The sequence below is a fragment of the Trachemys scripta genome, chromosome 2, assembly GCF_013100865.1.
Source record: "Trachemys scripta elegans isolate TJP31775 chromosome 2, CAS_Tse_1.0, whole genome shotgun sequence".
Lineage (NCBI taxonomy): Eukaryota > Metazoa > Chordata > Testudines > Emydidae > Trachemys > Trachemys scripta.
The window spans coordinates 76030726-76056242 of record NC_048299.1 but is presented as its reverse complement, the minus strand read 5'-3'; the positions used below and the strand labels follow the sequence as shown (position 1 = coordinate 76056242).

The window sequence follows — 25517 nt, the reverse complement described above, 5'->3', positions numbered from 1 at the left end:
CCAAACAAGCAATCTAAGCAGTGCCTCGTGCACTGTAGGATGGTAGTTGACGGCCTATTTGCACCATTGGGGCTACTATGCCAAAATCATTCCATTTTGAAACTGCTCTAGTGGAAATTACCAAGGTGAAGGACCACATAGTGATTAGTTTTACTCAAAAGAAGTCTCAACAATGGCGTGATTGCCTGGATGCTGTTAGGAGCAATTTTGTGTGTGGACATGTGATGTGTTGCAAGCACTAGACCAAATGGTGGTTAGCATGCTAACTTTCTCTAACCTAAACAAGCACGCAGTCCATTATTTCTCTTTCTGTTATACTAATGATAGATGAGATGTGCATCCATTTATTCTAGACAATTTAGCTGTCAAGTTCAAATCCAAAAAAACTTCCAATTATGTAAAATACACAGTAGGTGGTGTGGTCACCATGAGATAATCATACCCTTTGAGATTTATGAAGCACAAGAAAAAGATGAAAATTTCTAATCTTTCTAATCTGTAATGTCATTGCAAAAATCCTTCCAGGTAGCAAAAAACATCTTGTTTTGAAAATAGAATTTTTAAATACTGAAGCAGTAGTTTCAGCTAAGCTGTAGACACATGCTCAGCTATGTGGATAGATGTATGCAATTTAAATGCTCCTGAGCAAAAAGTTCTCCTTCTCACGATCCAAGGAATTTTTTTTTATTATGAAATGCAATTGTTTATGAATACTCATGTTTTCCAGTTTTAGGCCCATGTTGTCTTTGCACTAGAACTGGAAATGATTAAAAGCATGTGCTATAATTTTTCCATATTGTTAGAGAAGAAATCAGTATAAGTATATAAATAGAGGCTGGCAATTATATTTTTTGTACCTAGAATGGATGCCTGTTATAGACTTATTAAAAAGTCCACATATTTACATTCTTGCTATCGTTTGTCTCTGATAATTTTTATGTCGCATGATAATAAAGAAATACCAGAAAGGTACAGAATATTTTTTTAAATGTGCATCTATACACAAATATATGATGCATTAAAAGGAATGCAAATAAAAATTGTCAAACTATCTGAGCGTGGTTGGGAAAGTGCCATTAAACAGTGATGACTCAAAGAGAGAAAATAAAAAGGGGAAGGGGGAACCTGAGCTACAGAAGGCATAGAGAGATGAAAATCACAGGGGAAAGACAGAAGTTAAGAGCCTGGGACAGCGAAGCTTTTTTAGTTTCACTTTATTACATAGTGTAGCGGGGTGGTAACCCCGCTCCGGTCCAGAGGGGGCTGTGGCTGGAGAAAGCAGCTTTTAGGATGAGCTGATTGGGGGAAGTGGCTGCAGCTGGGGCCATGCCCCAAACAGACTCAGCTGGCCCTATAAAGGCCAGGGCAGCTAGAAGCTTAGCAGTCTCTCTCTGAGTGCAGAGAGAGAAGGGCCTGGCTGCAGCAAGCTAGGGATAGTGTACCTGAGTGGAGCAGGGCTGGGGAGCTCCAGCCTGGATAGCCCCAGGCTGTGGCCTAGCGGAAGGCCAAGGAGTACTGGGGGTTGCAGAGGGCAGGCCAAGGCAGCAGGTCCAATCCCCCCTTGCCAGTGATGAGTGGCCTATACTGCAGTCTGCCCCAGGGAGCGGGGGCTAGTTGGTGATTGGCAGTGGCCTAGTGGTGAGGCAAGGTGGGGATAGTGGGTGGAGGTTCCCCAGGGAGGAGAGACTGAGATCTGTGGGGTACTGCCAGGGGGCAGCATCCCAGTAATAGGGGCACCAGGTCCTGGGAGGGACATGGGTGCCAGAAGAGGACAGGCGGATCACTGGCCTGCAGAGGGCGCTCCAGGCGCTGGTGAGCTAATTCCCTGGACGACCAGCAGGAAGCGCTGCAGGGGTGAGTCCTGACCTCTTACACATAGTGTATCCCCTTATTTAAAATATTATATATATATATAGTGTGTGTGTTTAAGTAAGGGTTTCACACAAAGCTGTCTTTCTAGGATATGACCATTCCTAATTCCCCAACTGGAGTTTGAAAAAGAAAATTGGTAGTTTAATTAGATTTTGAGGTTTTTCATTTCAATCCTATTCCTCATTTTCTGTCTGAGGCAAATGCTGGGAAAGCACTCCTTGGATAATCTGAAAGGTAGCACTGAAAGCAGAGACCTCTATCCATCATGCTCTCTACAGCAGTCTGTAGATGTATAGGCAAAGGTACCAACCTCTGCTAAAATACTGTCTTTACAGCCAAGGGATTCTTATCCCTAGGAGACTGGCATGGGTCCAAGTCTTTGAGTAATGGAGGATGAAATATGCTGGGATTTGGGAGGGTAGAGTTAGCTATATAGGATTTTATATCAAGCTCATCACAATGGTATTTTAGTGTTGCCAACAGCCACAAACAACTTTGATGAAAAAGGGAAGGTGCTGAAAGTTAGGCTCCCTGCTCTAGAACTTCTGAAAAGCCACTAAGAAAGGAGTCTTTCATCTCCTGTCTGCTCTCCTAGGGCTCAATCCTGCAAAGTGCTGAGCGCACTGGTCCTGATCCAGCAAAGCACTTTAGCCCATGCTTAACTTTAAGCATGTGAGGAGTCCCATCTAGGTCAAACTTGACCTGTGTAGTGAAATGTGAAAGTGGATTACACAAGCTACCTAAGTAGTGTCCAGTGCACTGGTCCGACTATTTGCACCACCAGGGGTAGTGTGCCAGAAATCACTGTCCATATTGGGACTACTGGTACATTAGTGGAGACTGGCTGGGTAGAATATCATATGGTGGCTAGCCTTGTTCAAAGCAAATCTAATCCAAACAGTAGTTCAACTGTCTGCACATTGCTGGGAGAAATTGTGTGTGGACATGAAGGTGGAGGGGTGTAACCGATGTGCTGGTGGGACCAACCAGTGGTCAGCTTGCCAAATTTATCTAGCCTAGACAAAGCCATTCAGCCTTAGAGTGGAATCATTATTTCTCTCTTCATATCTCTAGATTAGAGAAGAATAAGTGGACCTTATAAGTAGATTTGAAATAAATAACCTGTGGAACTTTGTGAAATGACTAATTTATTTTCTCTGGTGTTATGGATCTTACATTATTAAAAAATTACAAAAATATGCTCATCACTTAGATTCGAAACATAATTGCCTGAGTCACCTGCGGTATTTTTTTAGGTTAAGTCATTGATGTAGTGATGAAAATAGTAAGTGCCTTCAAACACATATCCAAAATGAGGAACATTAGGCCAAATTTATCCCTAAGGTAACTTTATTGATATTAATGGAGTTGCTCCAGAAATAAATTTTACTCTTTATGTTTAAGAGGTGTTCTCTCTCTGATAAGGCTGAATATTTGTTTTACTCACAAGATTTGATTAACTGTTTTGATCCTACTCTATATTCTCAAGGCTGTCACCTGGATCTTAGAAAATAAAGGTCTGCAAATGATGACTACTGCTAAAAGAGGGTCATAATACTGCTAGATGACAGGTTGTAATAGAAGTATAGGTATTGAAGGGTCGGACCCTTCAAAAACGCACTGTTCTTGCTAAATGGTTTTTCAATCACGTATACTAATTCAAAATGGGTGTACAGGGTTTTCTATATATATATATATATATAAAACAATAATCAGCAGGGTTTTATTTCCATTTGAATATCTGTAATTAGCCAATACAAGTCTGCTCTGTCATATCACATCTAACTGGTTTCATATGAAAAAGTAAATTACTGTACCTTTCATGCATATAGTTGACTCCAAGCAACAACTGTATAAACCATTCTATTATCTGGCTTTCAGTGAATATTTTCCCAGCTTCTTTGTATTCTTGAATTTTGCAGTCTAGATCTCGACCCTGAAACATTGGAGGATATTGGCATGTTTAATATAAGGGTTATAAACATTTCTTCTTATGCCAAAAAAATAAGACTCAGTTGTTATCTGTTACCCACAGGCATATTGGGTATATGACACACCCTTTAATTCTAATGCTGATCTTTATCAATATAGCTTTCTAAAAATTCTGTTTAATACAATTTTTCAAAATACATGCAGCCTAAAAAGGAAAATCATCTTCCAATTAGAGATATCAAAGACCATGAGTCTTTGAGTTAAGTTTAGAGGCGAGAGCAACAAGGATGATGTCGTGGTGGACATCTGCTCTAGAACACCAGACCAGGAGGATGAGATAAACAAGGCTTTCTTTGGACAACTAACAGATGTTTCCAGATCACAGGCCCTGGTTCTCATGGGGGACTTCAATTACCCTGACATCTGCTGGAAGAGCAATACAGCAGTACACAGACAATCCAGGAAGATTTTGGAGAGTGTTGGGGACAACTTCCTGGTGCAAGTGCTGAAGGAACCAACTAGGGGCCATGATCCTCTTGACCTGCTGCTCACAAACAGGGAAGAATTGGTAGGGAAAGTAGAAGTGGGTGGCAACCTGGGCAGCAGTGACCATGAGATGGTTGAGTTCAGGATCCTGGCAAAAGGAAGAAAGGAGAGCAGCAGAATACAGACCCTGGACTTCAGAAAAGCAGACTTTGACTCTCTCATGGAACTGATGGGCAGGATCCCCTGGGAGGCTAATATGAGGGGGAAAGGAGTCCAGGAGAGCTGGCTGTATTTTAAAGAAGCCTTATTGAGGGCACAGGAAAGCACAGTTACCTGTTCCATAACTGGCGTTCTTTGAGATGTGTTGCTCAGGTGTATTCCACTATAGGTGTGCGTGCTCGCCACGTGCACCGGTGCCGCAAGTTTTTCCCTTAGCAGTATCCGTAGTGGGGGAGCGCCGCTGTGACCCCTGGAGTGGCACTGGTATATCGCACCATAAAGGGGGCTGCGTGCTCCCCCCACCCTCAGTTCCTTCTTGTCAGACAACTCCGACAGAGGTGAAGGAGGGTGGGACATAGAATACATTTGAGCAACACATCTCGAAGAACGCCAGTTAGGGAACAGGTAACTATCCTTTCTTCTTCAAGTGATTGCTCATGTGTATTCCACTATAGGTGACTCCAAGCTATACCTGATGGAGGCGGATAGGCGTTTAAGACTAAAGTTTTAAGGGTTACCCGGGTGGAGCACCACCCTACCAAACCTGGTGTCATCCCTTGCTTGGGAGACTATCGCATAGTGTGATGAGAAGGTGTGGACAGAGGACCATGTAGCAGCCCTACAGATGTCCTGAATAGGGACATAAGCTACATAGGCCGCAGACAAGGCCTGGGCTCCCGTCGAATGAGCTTTCACAATAGGAGGCGGGGAAACTCCTGCCAGGTCGTAACAGGTGTTAATGCACAAGGTGATCCAGCGGGAGATCCGCTGGGTGGACACCAGTCGTACCCTCATGCGCTCGGCCAAAGCAATGAACAGCTGGGGACACTTCCAAAATGGCCTGGTTCTGGCCAGATAAAAGGCCAGCGCTCTGCGCACGTCTAAACATGTGCAGGCGGTGTTCCTCATTGGAGGAATGGAGCTTAGGACAGAGGATCGGGAGGAAAATATCCTGATCCATGTGAAAAGCCGAGACAACCTTCGGCAAAAAGGCGGGGTGAGGGCAGAGCTGAAGACCGTATACAGTGGTTCAGAGGTCAGGGCCCTGAGCTCAGAGACCCGGCGGGCTGAGGTGATAGCTACTAAGAACGCCACCTTCCATGCCAAGTGGGACCACGAACACATGGCTAATGGCTCAAAGGGAGGCCCTGTGAGGCAGGAGAGTATCAGGTTTAGGTCCCAGAGGGGGACCGGAGGTCTGGCGTAAGGGAATGCCCGATCTAACCCTTTCAGAAACCAGGCTGTCATGTGATGAGAAAACAGACAGGCCCTGCACTGGTGGGTGGAAAGCTGAAAGGGCCGCCAGGTGCACCCTGATGAAGGAGGGTGCCAGCCCTTGGGTCCTAAGAGACAGGAGGTAATAGAGGACAAGTTGGATAGATGTGGGAGAGGAACCTCTATTCCTCGCCCACATAGAGAACCTATACCACTTAGCCAGGTAGGTTCGACGCGTGGAGGGTTTCCTACTTTCCAGCAGGACCCTTCTCACATCCTCCGAACACTTCCCTTCCTCCTCATTCAACCATGGAGCAGCCACGCTGTCAGGTGGAGCAGGGCAAGGTTGGGGTGGAGGAGACAACCTTCCTCCTGCGAGAGGAAGTCCGGGCGGAGCGGCAGCCTGCAAGGGGGACGGGGGGTGCTAAAAGTTGCAGTAGGGTCCCGTACCAATGTTGACGGGCCCAGTCCGGGGCTATGAGGATAACCCGCGCCCCGTCCGACTTCACTTTCTGTAATACCCTGCCTATTAAGGGGAAGGACAGGAAGTCATACAACAGGGGCCCCGCCCATGGGAGCAGGAACGCATCCTACATCGCCCCATCGCCCTCTCCCGCCCTGGAGCAGAATTGGGGATACTGGCGATTCTGGGCAGTGGCGAACAGGTGTACCTGGGGAATACCCCACTGCAGAAAGATCCACCTGGCTACCTCCTTGTGCAGGGACCACTCGTGCTATTGGGAGAAAACCCTGCTCAGGCGGTCCGTGAGTGTGTTGCTCTTGCCAGGCAGGTAAAAGGCCCGCAGGAGTATATTGTGGGCTATACAGAACTCCCACAGGAGCTGGGCTTCCTGGCATAAGGCCTGGGAACGGATGCCTCCTGCTTGTTGACGTAATACATGGCGGTCGTGTTGTCCATGAGGATTCTGACCACCTTCCCTGTATGTGGTGGCAAAAGGCCATGCACGCCAGGTGCACGGCCCTGAGCTCCCTGACACTTAAGTGCAGGGTCAGTTCCTCGGGCGACCACATACCCTGGGTCCTGAAGTCCCGCACATGAGCTTCCCAGCCCAGGTCCGAGGCATCCGACACTATATCTAGTGAGGTAGAGGGCTCTCGGAAGGGAATAGCCCGGAGCATGTTGTTTGGGAGAGACCACCACTGAAGGTGTGCCGCCACCGTTGGCGGCACCGTGACGACCTTGTCCAGGCCATCCCTGGCCTGGGAGTACCGGGAGGCCAGCCAAAGCTGAAGGGACCTCATCCGAAGCCTGGCATGTCGCACCACATAGGTGCAAGCTGCCATGTGGCCTAGGATTTGCAGGCACACCCATGCCGTGGTTAACGGAAAGGCCGTGACCGAGGCGATGAGAGCTTTGAGCATCTCGAATCTGTCCTGTGGGAGGGAGGCGGTGGCCACCCAGGAATCTAGCAGTGCCCCTATAAAGCTTATGCACTGAATGGGGATTAACAAGGATTTCTCCTCGTTTACCAGTAGGCCTAGAGCTGCGCAGATGTCCAGCAGGAAACTGATCTGCTGCTGCACCAGAGACTGAGACCGGCCCTTGAGGAGCCAGTCGTCAAGGTAGGGGAAGATCTGCAGTCCTTTTCTCCTGAGGTGGGCCGCCTCCACCGCCAGACACTTCGTGAATACTCTTGGGGCAGTAGAGAGGCCAAAGGGGAGGACTGTAAACTGGAAGTGGTCCTGACCCACCAGGAAATGGAGGAAGCGCCTGTGACCCTTGAAAATGTGGATGTGAAAGTACGCATCCTGGAGGTCAAGCGCCGTAAACCAATCCCCCTGGTCTAGGGATGGAATAATAGAGGCCAGGGATACCATGCAGAATTTGCAACGAACCAGGGACTGGTTGAGATTCCGCAGGTCAAGGATGGGCCGAAGCCCGCCCTTCGCCTTCGGGATGAGGAAATACCTGGCATAAAAACCCTTGCCCTGGTATTCCCGAGGTACCCTTTCCACCGCTCCCAGGGAGAGGAGGCGCTCTACCTCCTGACGGAGGAGGAGGTCATGCTCCAGGACCCCGGCCGGCTGCCCAGATGGGAGACAGTTGGGAGGGGTTGAAACAAACTGCAGCCTGTACCCTTGGGAGATGGTGCTGAGGACCCATTGGTCTGACGTTATACAGGACCATTGCAGTCAGAAGGTCGATAAACGGTTCATAAAAGGCAACTTTATTAACTGGGTGGGGGGTGCACTGGCAACAGGCCCGGTGGACCCCCCCCCCCCCCCAACAAGTCCAAAACGCCGTTTTCCCGGCAGTTTGGTCTTCGAGGACCCAGGCTGCGGGGCCGAACCAGATTAGCGTTGGGACCGATGCCTTTGTTCCCTCTGCCGTTTAGGCGGGGGTTCGTATCTGCCCCAAGCCGGAGGAGCAGAGGTTTGAGGCCTGGGCTTGTCCTTAAGGGGCGGGACGTAGAGGCCTAGCGTCCGCAGGGTGGTGTGGGAGTCCTTCATCCCATGCAGACTGGTGTCTGTCTGTTCCGCAAATAGGGCCTTGCCATCAAACGGCAGGTCCTGCATTATGGATTGGGACTCTACCGACAGCCCCGAAAGCGAGAGCCATGACTCCCGTCGCATGGAGACTGCGGAAGCCATCTAATGAGCGGCTGGGCCTGCTGCATCCGAAGCTGCCTGGAGAGCTGCTTTGGCTGCAGCTGCACCCTCAGAGCCCGGAACTCCTTTCCATCCTTATCCTGAAGAAGGGGCTCAAACTTGGGGAGGGATCCCCAGAGATTAAACTCGTACCAGCTCAGCAGTGCCTCGTGGTTGGCCACCCTGACCTGGAAACTCGCAGACGAATAAACTTTTTCCAAAGGTGTCCAGTCTACGAGCGTCCTTGTCTTTTGGTGTGGGCGCGGGCTGGCCATTCCACTCACAGTGGTGGACCTACTCTACCACCAAGGAGTTTGGAGCTGGGTGGGTGTATAGGTACTCATGACCCCTCGTGGGGACGAAGTACTTCCTCTCGGCCTTTTTGGAAATAGGCCCCAGAGAGGCCGGGGTCTGCCAGAGGCCAGTGGTGATGTTGGTTACTCCCTGATGGAATGGCAGGGCCACACGCCCCGGTACCAAGGAGGCGAGGACATTTAACAGGGTATTGGAGGGCTCCTCCATCTCCTCAGCCCGGAGCTTGAGGTTTGCTGCCACCCTCCTAAGCAGCTCCTGGTGCGCTTTGAAGCCCTCTTGGGAAGCGGGAGGCGGCAGCGCAGGGTGATTCAGTTGCGGTGAAGAGGTGGATGTTGCGGTGCCTTCAGCAACCGACGGCATTGTGGGCTCGACGCCAGGGGTTCGGCGCCCACGGTCTGATCCCAGTGAGACAATGCAGGGCGGTCCTGAGAGGCTCCCATCACGGAGCGAGGTCCCGGCTGCGCAGGTGCCTGAGGCCACGGTGCCCACTGGCACCATTGTCCTTGCCACGGAATGGCCTGGAAATGAGACGCATTGGGCGCCGGCAGGGCTGGTTGCTCCTGTGGTGCGGTGAGGCCCGGGGAGAGATGGCTGCGGGCCGACGCCGAAGTCCAGGAGGAGCGCACGGTACCGTAAAAACGACTGGAGTGGTCTATCATGACGGATCCTGCCCCGAGACTTCGACCTGGAGGAAGTCGAGAGAGAGATATCAGAGGAGCAGTCTCTGGCCTCCCTGCAGCGCCTATGGCCTCTGACTCGAGTACGAGCATCGGTGCCGATGGCGTCGCGACCTGTTCCTCTCGGACTGGCTGGAGGATGAACGACGCCGCCTCTTGTCACCTCCTTGACGGTGTCAGAGACCGGAGGAGTGGGATCCACTCACCAAAGAGCCGGGACGCGGAGTCAACGTGCGTCGTGGGGCTCTACTCAGCACCTTGACCTGGGAAGGTACCTTGACCTCCGACACCTCCAGGGAGGGCTGATGGGCACCCAAGTGCAACTTCCCACGGGACCGGGGGCCCGACTGAGGCGGCACTCCCGGAAGCGCTAGGATATCATGCGCGGCCTGAGCTGCTCTGGCGTTGAAGGCATGTGTACATCAGGCGAGGCTTGTGTGGACGGGACTGGACTACTCCGCTCAGCGCGAGTCGGAAGTCTGTCCCGATGGGGATCGTGGGCTGCCCAACTTGGGTCTGGCCTCACCCCTCTCCTTCTCTCTGCGCCGCTGAGTCTTCCCTTGTTTCTTAGCAGGGGAGCAGTGCTGGCTCGTCGACTGTGCCTCGCTGCACACCGAGGACGCGGTACCAGGCGCGGAATCGGGACAGTGAACCGGAGGCGCTTCGCTACGTGCCAAATATTAGGTACCCGGCGCTGGGTCGGCTCAACGTACTGGGGCCAATGCCGACTCCATTAGGAGAGCTCGGAGTCTGATCTCACGCTCCTTCTTTGTTCGGGGCTTGAAGGAGCGGTAAATTTTACACCTCTTACTAATGTGATCCTCGCCCAGACAGCAAAGACACTCGGTGTGTGGATTGCTTCTGGGCATGGAGTTGCAACAGGAGTCGCACAACTTGAAGCCTGGGCTACGGGGCATGCCGTGAGCTAAGCACTTGCGAAAGAAAGTTCAGCAAGGAAAGTTTTCAGTGAAACTGGATACCACTAAGGCTATAACACTGCAGCCAGGGCTGGAGCACAAAGTTCTGACTACCTTCACTGGTGGCAAGAAGGAACTGAGGGTGGGGTGAGCACGCAGCCACCTTTATGGTGCGATATACCGGCGCCACTCCAGGGGTCGCACCGGTGCTCCCCCCTATGGCTACTGCTAAGGGAAAAACTTCCGGTGCACGTGGCGAGCATGCACACCTATAGTGGAATACACCTGAGCAATCACTCGAAGAACAAACCATCCCGATGCGCAGAAAGAACAGAAAATATGACAGGCGACCAGCTCGGCTTAAGAGAAATCTTCGGTGAGCTTAAACAGAAAAAGGAGGCTTACAAGAGGTGGAAACTTGGACAGATCACTAGGGATGAGTATAAAAATATTGCTCAAGCATGCAGAGGTGTAATCAGGAAGGCCAAAGCAAAATTGGAGTTGCAACTAGCAAGGGATGTGAAGAGTAACAAGAAGGGTTTCTATGGGTATGTTAGCAAGAAGGTGGTCAGGGAAAGTGTGGGACCGTTAGTGAATGGAGGAGGCAACCTACTGACAGGTGATGTGGAAAAAGCAAAAGTACTCAAATTTTTTCCCCCCCCACCCAGTCTTCAGACAAGGTCAGCTCCCAGACTGCTGCACTGGGCAGCACAGTATAGGGAGGAGGTGAACAGCACTCAGTGGTAAAGAACAGGTTAGGATTACTTAGAATATCTGGGCATGCACAAGTCCATGGGGCCTGATTTAATGCATCCAAGGATGCAGATAGAGTCAGCTGATGTGACTGCAAAGCCATTGGCCATTATCTTTGAAAAGGCATGGCAAGCGGGGGAGGTCCCGGATGACTGGAAAATGAAAAATATAGTTGCCCATCTTTTAAAAAGGGAAGAAGGAGAATCTGGGGAACTACAGACCAGTCAGTCTCACCTCAGTCCCTGGAAAAATCATGGAGCAGGTCCTCAAGGAATCCATTTCAAAACACTTGGAGGAGAGGAAGGTGATCAGAAACAATCAACATGGATTTACCAAGGGCAAATCATGCCTGACCAATCTGATTGTCTTCTATGATGAGATAACTGGCTCTGTGGATATGGGGAAAGTGGTGGATGTGATATATCTTACTTTAGCAAAGCTTTTGATACAGTCTCCCACAACATTCTTGTCAGCAAGTTAAAGTATGGATTGGATGAATGGACTATAAGGTGGATAGAGAGCTGGCTAGATCGTTGGGCTCAACAGGTAGTAATCAACAGCTCAGTGTCTAGTTGGCAGCCAGTATCAAACGGAGTGCTCCAGGGGTAGGTCCTGAGACTGGTTTTGTCCAACATCTTCATTAATGATCTGGATGATTGCACCCTCAGCAAGTTCGCAGATGACACTAAGCTGGGGGGACAGGTAGATATGCTGGAGAGTAGGGATAAAGTCCAGAGTGACCTAGACAAATTGGAGGATTGGGCCAAAAGAAATCTGATGTGGTTCATCCAGGTTCAACAAGGACAAGTGCAGAGTCCTGCACTTAGGATGGAAGAATCCCATGCACTGCTACAGGCTGGGGACCGACTGGTTAAGCAGCAGTTCTTCAGAAAAGGACCTGGGCATTACAATGGATGAGAAGGTGAATATGAATCAACAGCATGCCCTTGCTGCCAAGAACGCTAACAGCATATTGGTCTGCATTAGTAGGAGCACTGCCAGCAGATTGAGGGAAGTAATTATTCCCCTCTATTCAGCATTGGGGAGGCCACAGCTGGAGTACTGCATCCAATTTTGGGCCCCCTCTACAGAAAGGATGTGGACAAATTGGAGAGAGTCCAGCGGAGGAAGCTGGGGCACATAACTTATGAGGAGAGCACAGGCGCTGACTTTCCCAAGTGCCAGAGGGTGCTCAACCCTGGCTGTGCCCCAGGTTCTGCTCCCACTCCACCCGTTCCCCAAGGCCCCATCCCCACCCTGCCTCTTCAGGCCCTCACTCCATCTCTGCCCCACCTCTTCCTGACCAGTTCTGCCACCTCCCCCAGGCGCACCGCCTCCTCACTCCCTCCCCCAAGCCTCCTGCATGCTGTGAAACAGCTGATCGTGGTGGACGGGAGGCTCTGATCCACATGGCCCGCCAACGGGCAGGAGGCACTGGGGGGGAAGGTGAGGATCAGCTAATAGGGGGGCAGCCAATGTGTGTTCAGCACCCAAGCACCCACCATTTTTTCCCCTGTGGGTGGGCCAGACCCGGAGCACCTACGGAGTTGGCACCTACAGAGGAGAGGCTGAGGTAACTGGGCTTATTTAGTCTGCAGAAGGGAAGAGTGAGGGGGGATTTGATAGCAGCCTTCAACTACCTGAAGGAGGGTTCCAAAGAGGATGGAGCTCGGCTGTTCTCAATGGTGGCAAATGATAGAACAAGGAGCACTGGTCTCCAGTTGCAGTGTGGGAGGTCTAGGTTGGATATTAGGAAAAACTATTTCACTAGGAGGGTGATGAAGCACTGGAATGGGTTAACTAGGGAGGTGGTGGAATCTCCATTCTGAGAGGTTTTTAAGGCTCAGCTTGACAAAGCCCTGGCTGGGATGATGTAGTTGGAGTTGATCCTGCTTTGAGCAGGAGGTTGGACTAGATGACCTCCTGAGGTTTCTTCCAACCCAAATCTTCTATTATTCAAAATTTCAGTATTTACATTTCTCATTCAACTAGTCTGGAAAAATAGTTATGGTAAAAAATTAGGGCTTGTCCATTTTAACCAGGGATAATTGTCACAAATTCCTTCTGTTCATATAATTCTACGTCACTGTCCAATTACATCTTTGCAACCAATTTATAAGATACATAGATCTTTGCCTACATCATACCTACTTTAATTGCAAGTATCGGGTGGAGATTACAATGAGATACTAAAGGAAAATAGACAGTGCTTCATTCTTATTCCACAGTGGTGATTAAAAATATAAATAGAAAGTTACAAGTCAGATTATCTCAAATTATGAAATTTCTCCTCTCCAAACCTTTCCCTCCCAGTGTGCTTGGCATTCTTGTCAAAATCCTGAGGTTCTCTCCAGTATTCCTTGTTTTTCCCAAGCCCCCAAAGCTTGATGCTGCAGCCACAATTACTCCAGGCCATGCAGATCACCCTCCTTTTGTATCACTTCAACCCAGCTTCCACAAGCTTCCCTGGGGATGGGAGTGATTTAGCCTACAACAGTAGTGTCCAAACTTGTAGTCCTTGAGGTTCTAAATTGTGGCCTGCAAGAATATTTGCATTTGATTAGGAATTGAAAATAAGTTCCCTAACTATGCCCTGCAGTTTTAAAACTGATGTGAGTCAACTCATTCAGAACATGGGGAGGTAGGATCCCTGCCTCCCCTGTAGCCCCAAAAGCAGCTCTGCTGTGAGGGACACTGAACACCTGCTGTCCCTATTCTGTTCCAACTGCTCAGCAACTTCCTGGTGGCACCTGCTATCTAGCTGGGGAGGTAAGAGATAGGAGTACTAGTTTTTCAGTTACTTGTTTCTTCACAGGGTAGCTAGATGGGCTCTGCCTGAGCTTAGTGATGTACCTAGAAAAGGATAGGTGAACTCTCTCATGGAGCCACCCAGACCAGTCCAGAAGAGGGAGAAAAGAAAAGAAACGAAACTCAGAACTCATAACCAGTGACAGCTCCTTGATTCCCTACCCCACTCCAAAGTGCCTGCTCTAACTTGTACCAGCTGGTTATGGTCCTAAAAGGTCCATACACCTGATGGAGATTACCACAGTAGACCATGCTCCAGCCACTTCTCCTCCCTGTCCTAACATAACCCTTCCCACCAATATGTCCCTACACCAGGGAAAGCATAGAAGCTGAGGAGTTCTATACCTATTGGGTACTCATCCATGTTGGGTGACTCCAGGCAAGAGGCTTGTGGGTGGTTTCTACTCTGTGTGGTCTGAGCAATGCATAGGGAGCGGCCCTCAACCATTTTGAAATAAAGTTCAGCTCTCACCCTTAAAAGATTGGCTCCAATGACCTACAAATTGTTCTAAGCTTGATTCTGTGGAAAAGGTAAGTACCTTAGGAAAAACTGCTCAAGAAAATCAATTCTGAAATGTTGTTGCCAGGAAGCCCTGAAGAAGTTCACTCTTCCTATTTTGTGTTTGGGAAGGTCAGTATATTCATGTTCAGGAGAGAAGGAAATAAAGTGAAGGACAAGGAAGATGTTTAGCTACTTCAGACATTTAAATTTCATGAATATTGTATAACATGCAGTAATAACTATTTTGAAACGGAATTTGCTTTTTTGGCTTTTATGATTGATAACATGAACAAGCATTCGTGACTACAGTTGCTAATGTTCCTTAGAGAATATTTATTTCAGGCTGAACTGAAACTGCACTGAAGAAAGGAAGTGAGAAGTTATTTTTATTTTGAGAATGTAATGACTTGTGTTACATTTCATTGTTGTTGTATTTAAAAAAATCATGTCATTTAGGGGAATTAATCCATTATTGTTTTTAAGAATTATCTTTCACTGATGTCCAGTTCTAGGCCACAAAATAGAATCAGAGGTTCATCTAGGTACTTTTGTTTGAAATCAGATTGACATGACTGTTTTTATACTGCCTTACAATATTTGAAATGGGTCACCCACCAAAGAAGTCCACACACACACACACACACACACTTCTATAACTGCGAGTGTCGTTAGCACTGATGAAAAGTGCCAGACTGTTATTCATAGAACTGGCACAGCGTCAGGCAGCTGCATAGGAGGCTTGCCCTGCACTGTTCCATCAGCAAGGTTCAAAGCCACAGTAGTTTGGAGGAAATAGAACATTTTCCCATGCTAACTTAATGCTTAGTCTTTCTTCTTACACTGCCAGCTAGGGTACCACTTACTGCCAATTGTGGAAGTAGTTCTGTGCATTAAAAACTGGACATAGAACACAGTAAGCTTCCAAACACCCATCAGGTGGCAGCAAATTTTGCTCACCATTAATTTGGGCGGGATTTAAACAGACAAATTTTAGGTGAAAAGCTCTGTATGCCATTACATATAAAGATATATCAGAACTAAGTACATACAGTATAGAAGTACATTTTCTGGTTTTCTAGTGCACATTAGAGCAGCCTGAAGGCTGCTTTTACTTGCCCAGGTTACATATAACCTGAAAGGCATGTTACAGCAGCTGTGATTGCCTGGGAGCAGGGGGGTCCCTGCCATGCCCGTTTTCCTCAGCCATTCTCTCTATACCCACTCGGGTATAGGAGCCATTATGCAGGCTCTACAGCATTAGAGGAAGAGAGTCCCTATTTTGGTGTGATGTCTGGGGTTAGTTATTCTGGCTTTAGGGCTACTTTGCAACAGCAGCACAGTAAAAAGTAGCCCCAAGGCAGGGAAGAATCTAGGCCCTGGACTTGACTTCTCCCTAATTTCATGTGTCAATTCCACAGGTATCTGACCATAATGAAATGCCCCCTCAAGCGTTATTTGCAACTTACCAGAGTCCTTTTGTAACATGTTGGATTAACAGAGTGATAGTTATTCACTGTCTCACAACTCTGAAAAAATTACGTCGTTTCCAGAACAAACTTGAACAGTCCAACAATAAAAGAACATCAACAAAGTTACTTTAAGGAGTGAATTAATTTTTGATTCTATGGAATTTTATTTTCTTAATTGTTAAATGTCTCATTCAGGCCCCCATTTTATACCCTGCTTTATACCACCAGAGCATCCTCTCCACACTGGCCTCCCAGATATAAACAAAACCCTGCTTTCAGTCCATGCGAGTACTGCTACTAAACTGATATTCCTTTCCTATTGGTTTGATCATGTAACTCCCTTCTTTGAATCCCTCCACTGGTTTCCTAACCAACATCATATCAAATTTAAGTTTTTTGTCACCACCTTCAAAATGCTACATAACTCTGCCCCTCTCTATTTATCTGCTCTTAGCAAGTTTAATAATATCCTCCCCCATTCCTTCCACTCTGCCAACACTCCCAGCTTCATCTGCCCATTTGTCAGACCTCCATGCCTTTTTCCATACAGCCCCTTATACATGGTACAACCTCCCTGAGCTCATCCACAAGGGCCCTACTCTATCCACATTTAAGTTCCTCTTAAAGACCCCCTTCTGTTATGCTGCCTACAGTGAATCAAACTGGCCTGCATTTAAATTACCTATTGTTATTTCCCTTCCCCGATCAGTCTACTCATTTTATCCTTAGTCTATGAGCTCCACAGACCATCTAAATGTGCCTACTAAATAGCAGATGACACTGCAAATAAATAATGTTATGGACTAAGTCTTCTAAAAGGCCTATTTTGAGAAACACACTGCCTCTAATTTGTTCACAATAATTTACAAGAAGTCTTACCTCACAGTATTCAGTGATGATGCAGAAACTCTCTTGTTCCACAAAGCTTGCATAAAACTTGACAATGGCTGGGTGATCTAGCTTGGAGAGTAGTTGTGCTTCGAGATTTGCTTCAACTGTTTCATTGGGCTTGAGGTCTCCAACAGAGATTTCCTTCAGAACCTTTCTGGAAAAAAAGATCCCCCAAATTGATAAAAGCAGCAATCTATAAAATCAAATAAAGCTTCAACCACAGTTATAGTTTCCTACCATGACATCTTAATACCAAACATTTAACTGGAATAAGTTTGATCTGGCTTTGCAATGTGAAGTGATCAGGCAATATCAAGTAAATATAAAGACACTACAGTAAAATGCTGGCAAACATGCTAGATATTAAAATGGTCCAATACCACTGCACATGATCTCAGGTGTATTTGCAAAAATATTTTTGCCAATCCAGCAATATTTAAGAAAATACTTTTGTTCAGTAATTTATACTGTACTATTTTTTCTTGACATACTTTCACTATTATGGCCTATCATATAATATCAAATGTACAGGGGGAAAAAAAAAAAAAAAGAGATTTTATAAACACTATTGAGACGCAACATAAATTAGAGATTTAAACATGAAATGGAGTCACAAGATCCAGCTTGTATTCATAGTTCTGCTACTGCCTTGCTATGTGAGCGTAAGGAAGTCACTTTATCTTTTGTATGCCTCAGTCTTCCCAGCTATGAAATCGAGATAATACCAACTAGAGACTGGCCAGGACATGAACCCTGCCAAACTAAGAAGTACAAATACTGACTACAGGGTTCGAAGCAAAACTCCATACTCAAAGTTACCAAACTTTGGGGTCAAAGATTGATTCTGAAGGACCTAAACTTCCCCAATCCTGCAAAATCAATGGGGCTATGCATGTATGTAAAGTTAATCATGTGAGTGACTCATGGCTGGATTTGGCACTCAGACCCATCTCTATCTACTTCCAGAGTGTTGTGAAACGTAATCAATTTTTGGAAAACATTTTGTGCACTATAGACGTGAATATTACTCTTACTAGGATTTTCTTGTTGAAATATTCAAGAAAGAAATTTGTATGTGTATCAAATAAGGTGTGCATGTTCATATACTTGAACTAGAGAATATACAATGCTGATCTGTATCTGAAGAAGCCTTTTGAGCATATGGAGAATATGACTATTTTATTGAAGCAAAATTATGAATTTCCAGTGACTTGAATAAATTAAAGGAATATTCAAGCTAAATTATGTCTTCATATTGTTTTTTTAAATAATTTGCTGTTCACTGCTACACGTTTGTAAAGTCGCATGACAGTTAAACATGACAGTAATAGAATTTTACACAAACTAGAGAAATTCACTTGCTCTGAGGAGTGAATGTAGTAAATCCCCATAAGTGATTGTTTCCCCCAAACAGAACTCATCAGTTACTGTGTAACAATGCATGAATTTTCACATAAACTCACCTAAGCCCCATCTGTCAGCCTGATGATAAAATATGCAATCTGATTTGCCTACATATCCTCAAACTACTTCTGTGCTATTAAGACAGGTAATATCTACTGCAATCTTCTCATCTTAAGTTGACATCAAGCCATTATTCCTTCCATCACACAGATCATGTCACGAAACTGACAAATAGAATGAGTCTTCATTAAATATCACTTAATACATGATCCTTAAATGCCAAGGACAGCAATAAAAACCTGACATGTCAAGGTAACTTGTCACCTTAGTCACTCGGTGATGTTGATGCTGCCATTAACTGTCAGACAACTGGCAGATGTTTATCTTATTAAAATTCAACCACAGAGCAGCAAATCAAGAAGCTGTACTTTTATAAATGAGCTATTGGTTTACTACTATACAATGCTAATTCATATCCAGAATTGGCAACTTGCTTGCATTTGGGAAACAAAATTTTGCAAAGCAATCGAGATTAAGTTTACTTATAGTATAAATATGTGTGGGTAGATTTTATATTTATATATATACACACACAAAACGTAAAATGTTTTATTTTTTTATGTTTGATATAAAAGAGACACTTTGGAGTTACTTTCTGCAAAGCAGCCTTTTTGAATTGGTAATAAAGTGTCAAGCAAATGAGTTCAAACTCATCCGGATTCTGGTAAAGAAAACAGATGACAGTCTCGAGGAATAAAGTTTAATTTCTTTTTAACAATCAGAAAAGAAACACTTAACAAGAAATGGTAAATAAATCAGCTCTAAACAGTGGCCTCACCTACATTAAACATACCAGTTGGAGTTACTGTGCATAAAGTGTATTATACAGGTAAGGCATATATCATGAACATATAGTTCTATCTCTAGTTAAGCTTGCCCAACACTTTCCATTATAAAACACTCTTTTTAGTTGTTTGTTACTCTGCCAAACTAACTTTTTGGGCTGACATTTTCCATGCCAGCTGTCTGCCTCAGGCTGAATTTTTTGGAAAGTTTCGGCAAAAAGAACTGAGCCATTTCCAAGAACAAGCACAGGGGAAAATATATTTTATTCCATATGTTATCAAAATTATTAGAATTGCATTTTTAAGAGGCTCTTGCACCTCCATATTTTGACTTAAAGTTTTGCAGGGGAGACAGCATGGCACCAAGAATGTGCTATTTTACATAGTTTTTCACAGGAATATGGTCATTTGACCAAGTTATAAGCCTTTGAAAAAAATCACAGTTTGCACATGCCCAGTAGAGTCTGGTTAGAGTTTGGCAGCTAAACTCTACATGCTAATGAGCATGCTTCATTCCAGGGTGTAGAAACTGAGCAGGAGGTTCCCTGCAATTGCTGTTCCTGTGGTGCAGGGCACTGGAATCGAAAGCTGGGACACTGTCTCTCCTGTGCTCTCATTGTTCCTGCTGCTGGCTCTTACGCAAAGTGGAGGAGTGCAAACTGCCTGACTGGAATGCAGAGGGGACAAGAGTCAGACCTGAGGGTGATAGTGAAGGGAGTAGACTGGGACTCCCATTTTAGAAAAAGCTAAACCAACAATATAGCTTTACCCTAAACTTTCTGAGATGCAGTGTAGCTATATGGATAAGATTTGGTTCCACAACAGTAGCAACTTAAATACTATTCCCTGTCAGAGGTGGCCTTTTGCAACTCAGATCCTCAGTTGTATGATCTGTAAAATGGGGGGAAATAATACTTGCCTTACTCCTAAGACAGGCATATAAGGTCTTGCTCAATAATAACTGAAGAAAATAGAAAGAAGTCCATGAAAGAAGTAAGACTTGAACTTGGGATCATCTGGCTCCCAGCCCAGTGCTTATCCCTCTAAACCAAAGATTAATTTTGCCCATCAAAATAGAGGTGAAACACAGGGTGCCCTGGCTCAGGGCCCAACAACAGGGGCCCCCAGGGCCAAACAGCTGTGGTGGCAAAGCTTGGTCCTGCCAGCTCCTGGGGCTCCTGCTGCAGGCTCCGCCTGCACCCACCGGCAGCCAAGTTCCCCCCCTCCCCCCCATTCCCACCTGCATCCCTCGGACCAAATAGGAGCTGCTCCAGGTAAGTGCTCCACACCCCAACCATGAGCCCCCTCCTGCATCCTAACTCCTGTCCAGACCCTGCACAGTAACCCCCAGCCCGCTCCTGCACCCTAACTCCCTCAGACACCCTGCACCCCCAGCCCTGACCCCTGCACCCCCTTCACATGCCCCCAGCCCTCCCTGATTCCTGCACCCCCCCCACACACCCTCCCAGCCCTGCCGCATGCACCCCCAGCCCCCTGCCCTCCCTGACTCCTGCATCCCCCCCACACACACACACACATACCCAGCCCCCTCAAGCCCTGACTCCTGCAACCCCCACACCCTCAGCACAAATGGGAGCTCCTGCAGTCCTACCCCCCACATTCCCACCTGCACCAAATATGAGCTGCTCCAGGTAAGCACTCCACGCCCCAACCTCCTGCCCCAACCCTGTGCCCCCTCCTGCCCCAACCCTGAGCACTCTCCCACACCCTAACTCCTGGCCAGTCCCTGAACCCCAACCCCCAGCCTGCTCCTGCACCCTAACTTCCTCCAAGACTCTGCACTCCCAGCCTTGAGCCCCCTCCTGCACCCTACGTCCTGGCCAGACCCCACACCCCAACATTTTGTATGTTTATATATTTAAAAAAAAAAGTGCTCTTATCCAAAATGCTTTACAATAGTTAGCAAATGGTACAAACTTTATTTGGAAAGATCATTAAGTGGTCCGCCGAGACCCTCAGCGATTTTTCAAGTGGTCTGTGGAAAAATAAGTTAGACTACAAAAACAATCAAGGTACCTCACTTTATTTTCATTTACTTCCTATTACTTATAGGAGGAGGATGAAGAAAAAAAAAAAAAAGAATGAAAAACAGGGGCGGGGAGGGAGATGAGAGAATGTTCTTTTTCTTGGCTGGGCCCGAGGGGCCCCAAAAATGAAGCTGAGCACACAGCCCGACTAACTCTAAATCCGTTGCTGGGCAAAATCTCTCTCCCTCCAATTTAGCAGCTTCTTTTTCGTGCTCTTTTTACTTAAGTAGAAATTGTCATTTTTGACTGGAAGGGCCAAAAGATTTCAGAAAGTCTTGGGTTGTAATTCAAAAGAGGGGGTGGTTGACATTTGGGTGAATTTTGAAGTTGGTGGGTGGTGTGATTTTTGAGTAAAAGGGATATAAAATTTGATGAGGCATACTATGCAAAATTTCTGAAAAAATGTGATTTTTACTGTTTATTTCTTTTTCCAGGAATGCTTGTCAGGCACCAAAATATTCTCAAAATTCACACACACACCCCCTCATGGAGTGCTGTCCACTTTACTTCTTCCTAAAGCAACCCACCACTTCAACTCTAAAGAAGGTGTAAGTTTCTGCCAAAGGCAAAAGTCTGATGTAGTCTTAACTATGTTCCTCCATAACACAAAATAAGAAGAGGAAAGCAAACTACTTTTACAATGAGTTATGATATAATGTTGAAGTAGCTTGGTTCACACTTCCATGCTTAAGCATCTGCAAACATCTTTTATAAACTCTTGGCGTTAGACATTCATAATTCAGTCCAGGAAAGAAACTGCACACTTCTACTTTTTAATCAGTTATAAAAAACACATGTAGCTATACACTGCCAGGTAGATTTGAATTTAAGAAGTCTTGTGGTGGACTATCTGCATTGATCAATACTGACAGTACACATTTACATGCTCAGGATCTCCCAGACCACCACACTTCTAGCACAAGCAATGGCTACCCTACCAGGCAAGGAAAAACGTCTTCTACACTTCTGTAATCTGAAGTCCTGTCAGAATTCTCAACTTAGACAACCCTTGCAGATTTATCATCTCCTCGTATGCTTTTCTCTTAGGAAAAAAGAAATGTTAGTGAACATAAAAAAATAACCCCAAAAACTTTATAGTTAAATAGTACAACCCTCTAGCAAAATAGCTGCGAACCTTGAACTTCTAAGGAGACAAAACAAAGTGCTCTTTTTATAAGGTGCTGACTGCCAGTATAAAGCTGGACTAAATTAAAGTGCAAGTTACACACTGTACATGTTTCAGAGTGGTAGCCATGTTAGTCAGTGCCATGAGTACTAGGGTTACCATACGTCCGGATTTTCCCGGACATGTCCGGCTTTTTGGGCTCCAAATCCCCGTCCGGGGGGAAATCCCAAAAAGCCGGACATGTCCGGGAAAATCTGAGCGGGGCCGAGGGCTCCGGGGCCGGGCGTGCCAGGTCGGCGGTGCTGGGCCGGGGGTGCTCGGCTGGGCCCGGGGCCAGCACCCCAGGGCCCTAGCCGACCCAGGCTGGAAACGCCGGGGGGGGGGGCCAGCCTGGGCCGCGCCTCCTCCCCCCACACCCACCTTACCTGCTTCAGGCTTCCCGCGACTCAAATGTTCGCGGGAAGCAGGGGAGGGGGCGGAGTTGGGGCGGGGGCATGGGCGGGGCTGGGGCCCCGTGGAGTATCCTCCTTTCGGAGGCACTAAATATGGTAACCCTAATGAGTACTGCTTGTTCTTTACACTGTACATGGTACACCTATAATACTTGCAGTCCAGCTGATGAAAAGCCACGAGCAATGAACCATTAAAAAAAAAGATGCAATTAGGCAAACTGAAATATTTTTAAACTATCCACTTTAAAACACCTGCCATGCACATATTATGTATTTTGATGGGAGAGAATAGTCCTTCACTTTAGGAATCTGGTGAGCCCACATCTGGAATTTGCATTTAGGTCATTACCAACATTAAAGAGAAGTTGGTGGGAGTTCAGAGAAGAGCAATAAGAATGACTGAGGGGCCAGAATAATTGATTCGTGAAGGAAAGTGTACAGAACTAATTACAGGCAGGTTTGATAGCACTGCTTCCAGAGGCTGCCTGACACTTCCCACTGTCAGACCTTTTCAGTTGCTTATAACTTTGACAAACTTTAACTGTTTTTGTGCTGAAGTTTTACATTAGGTAACTGCCTCAGGCTAAACTTTTTAGAAAATATCATCCAAATTTAAAAAATTCTACCAACCTTTTCTTTGAGAGGCTCTAGCACCCACTTTCCCATTTTTTGGAGCAACAGGAGGATTTTTTTTTTTAAATCAGGGTTGTGCCTTTTGATGATTTGATGAAAATCCAACCAAATTTGGCCAAGCTATAAGCCTCTGAAAAATCATACTTCACATCTGCTCTGTAGAGATTTCTTAGAATTTAGCAGTTAAAATCTTCAAAGATTCCATCACGCTCCAGCCCCTTATAGCTCCCAAATGTTCATACCCTGCTGATGACTCATATGGGTGTCAATTTTGGAGTGCTTGACTTTGCAGCCTTAATATTCTTGTAAGGTAGTTTTTTGCATGTAATACATATCTAGATTAGCTAAGTCTCAAGATACCCGATAAGTCTACTAATCTTTGAAGGGTGTAAAACTAAATAGAGACAGCATAGTACAAGAGGATATAAACTGGAGTAACTGGTTGAAATTTAGAAAGGGAGTTTTACACTAAATATCAGGGAAAGTTTCTTGACCTAGATCTTTAAGAGATTGTGGGATGATTTTCCTCTAGGGTTCTCACCACTTTTTCTTAGAGGCATTTAAAACTAGACAGGACAAAGCACTAGAAAATATATCACTGGAAACTATAACAGTATGTAAAGGTTCTTCAAAGGCCTATGGAATCAATCACCTCGTTGGCTACAGCAGTCCTCTTCCCAGTGTCGCCACTACAGAGAAACCTCACTAATCTGATAGTAGCACTGGGATCAGGCCAGCATAATCAAGTGAGGAATCAACTATTCATCCTGGGTAAGCATGTTACTCCTGCAATTTTTATTGAGTACAAAATAATAAATATAAACTGGACCTGGCAATTTACTGGTATTTTGTTACCCCAATCTCAATCCTGAGCTGGCTGAAATTGAAAGAGTCTTGTATTGAAGTGCACTCATAACTTGGGAGAAGAAAGTCCTTTCTATCATTTTCTAGTGACCCTCTCCAGCCAACATATATTGTTCCTGATGAAGCTATGTTTGCCTGGTGTGGTTAAAAGCAGAGGTCAACCGGATGCACAGGGGAAAACAACAGGCAGGGGAAACACTCAGAAAATCCTGTCCCTAAAAATAATTATAGAAGCTGGCCAGTACTAGCAGTGCACTGCACTGCACCTGGACTTGCTTGGGACTCACGGTGCTGTGGAGACAATATGCTCATCTTGTGGGAAAAGAGACTGCCTCATATTGCCCAACAGCTAACCCTTTCTGGCTTACATCGGCAAGCTTTGAAGTGAGGCCAGAGCCAGCCCAATGCTTCTTGGCTGAAAAAGTGCTAATATGGGGCAAGGAGGGACCTAAACAAACAAACAAACAAAACCAGAGGTGGTATCCTAAGGTTTCCCTCAAGGATATGGGCACCCTAAGGGAATTTTTAAGTTTTAATTAATAGTGAGTGACTAAATAACAGTGGTTTTTAATCCCAGTCTATTTACAGTATTTTAGAGTCCATCTGGTATCTGTTTTCATTGATGGCCTCACAAAAAAAAATATATATATATAATTTGGTTTATTGGATCAGATGTGATTTTAAAAGTCTAGGGAGAAAAAAGCCAGTGTATTTTTCATTCCATCTAAACTAAACAGCAACATGAATTATTGACTGGGTAAGTTTGTTTGCTTTAATGAAAAAAAATCTCTTAATGTCAAGAATGGATGTATTTAATAAACTAGTATGGTTGAAGCTACACAAATATATGACAAAATAATTGAAGGGTTTAATTAAACAAAATCTCAGTCTCACATACAGCAGGTGTTCATTTGATTCATACCACCCTAATATTAAAACAGACAAACTACTCAGAGCTTGCAGATCTGTGAACTGATCACAACAAATATTTTACATTTCAGAATAATTTTGATTTCAATATGGGGAGTTGTAGCAAAACACACATAAGTCTGTCTTAGGTTTTTAACTTTATTTAAACTATACTAACATAATTTCATTGTATTATGAAATTAGAATTCAATGTGTCCATAATGTATTTTTATGAATTTAATAAACTCAAAAAGCATTTATAAATGGAATTTTTGGCCAAATTTTCAAACTTGGGTTCCTGAAGTTAGGCTTCTATGTCTATATCTGGAGGCCTAAATAAAAGTGGCCTGATTTTCAAAGGTGCTGAATACCTGTAGCAGCCACTGAATTTAATAGAATCTGGGGGTGCTCAGCACTTCTTAAAAAAAATCAGGCCATTTTTAGGTTGCCTAGATATGGCTTTAGGAGCCTACATTTTAGGTACCCAAGTTGGAAAATGTTGGCCTTTTAATTTTATCACTTTGCATGAACTCTATGACTTTATTAAATAATGATAGAAATATTACAAAA

The 25517-nt window shown here is 45.7% G+C and overlaps 1 protein-coding gene across 5 annotated transcripts in view; it reads right to left on the bottom strand.

Annotated features, from left to right (window-relative positions):
- NEK11 (NIMA related kinase 11) overlaps window positions 1-25517 on the bottom strand; it is a 182890-nt gene that overhangs the window by 114220 nt on the left and 43153 nt on the right. For 4 of the 5 annotated variants that reach the window (XM_034760915.1, XM_034760913.1, XM_034760914.1 and 1 more), the window contains exons 3-4: window positions 16655-16820; window positions 3690-3808 (exon numbers count right to left, since the gene is read on the bottom strand). In XM_034760915.1, the coding sequence (XP_034616806.1) occupies window positions 3690-3808; window positions 16655-16820 (285 nt within the window). Of the gene's footprint in view, window positions 1-3689; window positions 3809-13797; window positions 13913-16654; window positions 16821-25517 lie in introns of those variants that run through there. The other variant, XM_034760916.1, reaches the window with a different exon arrangement.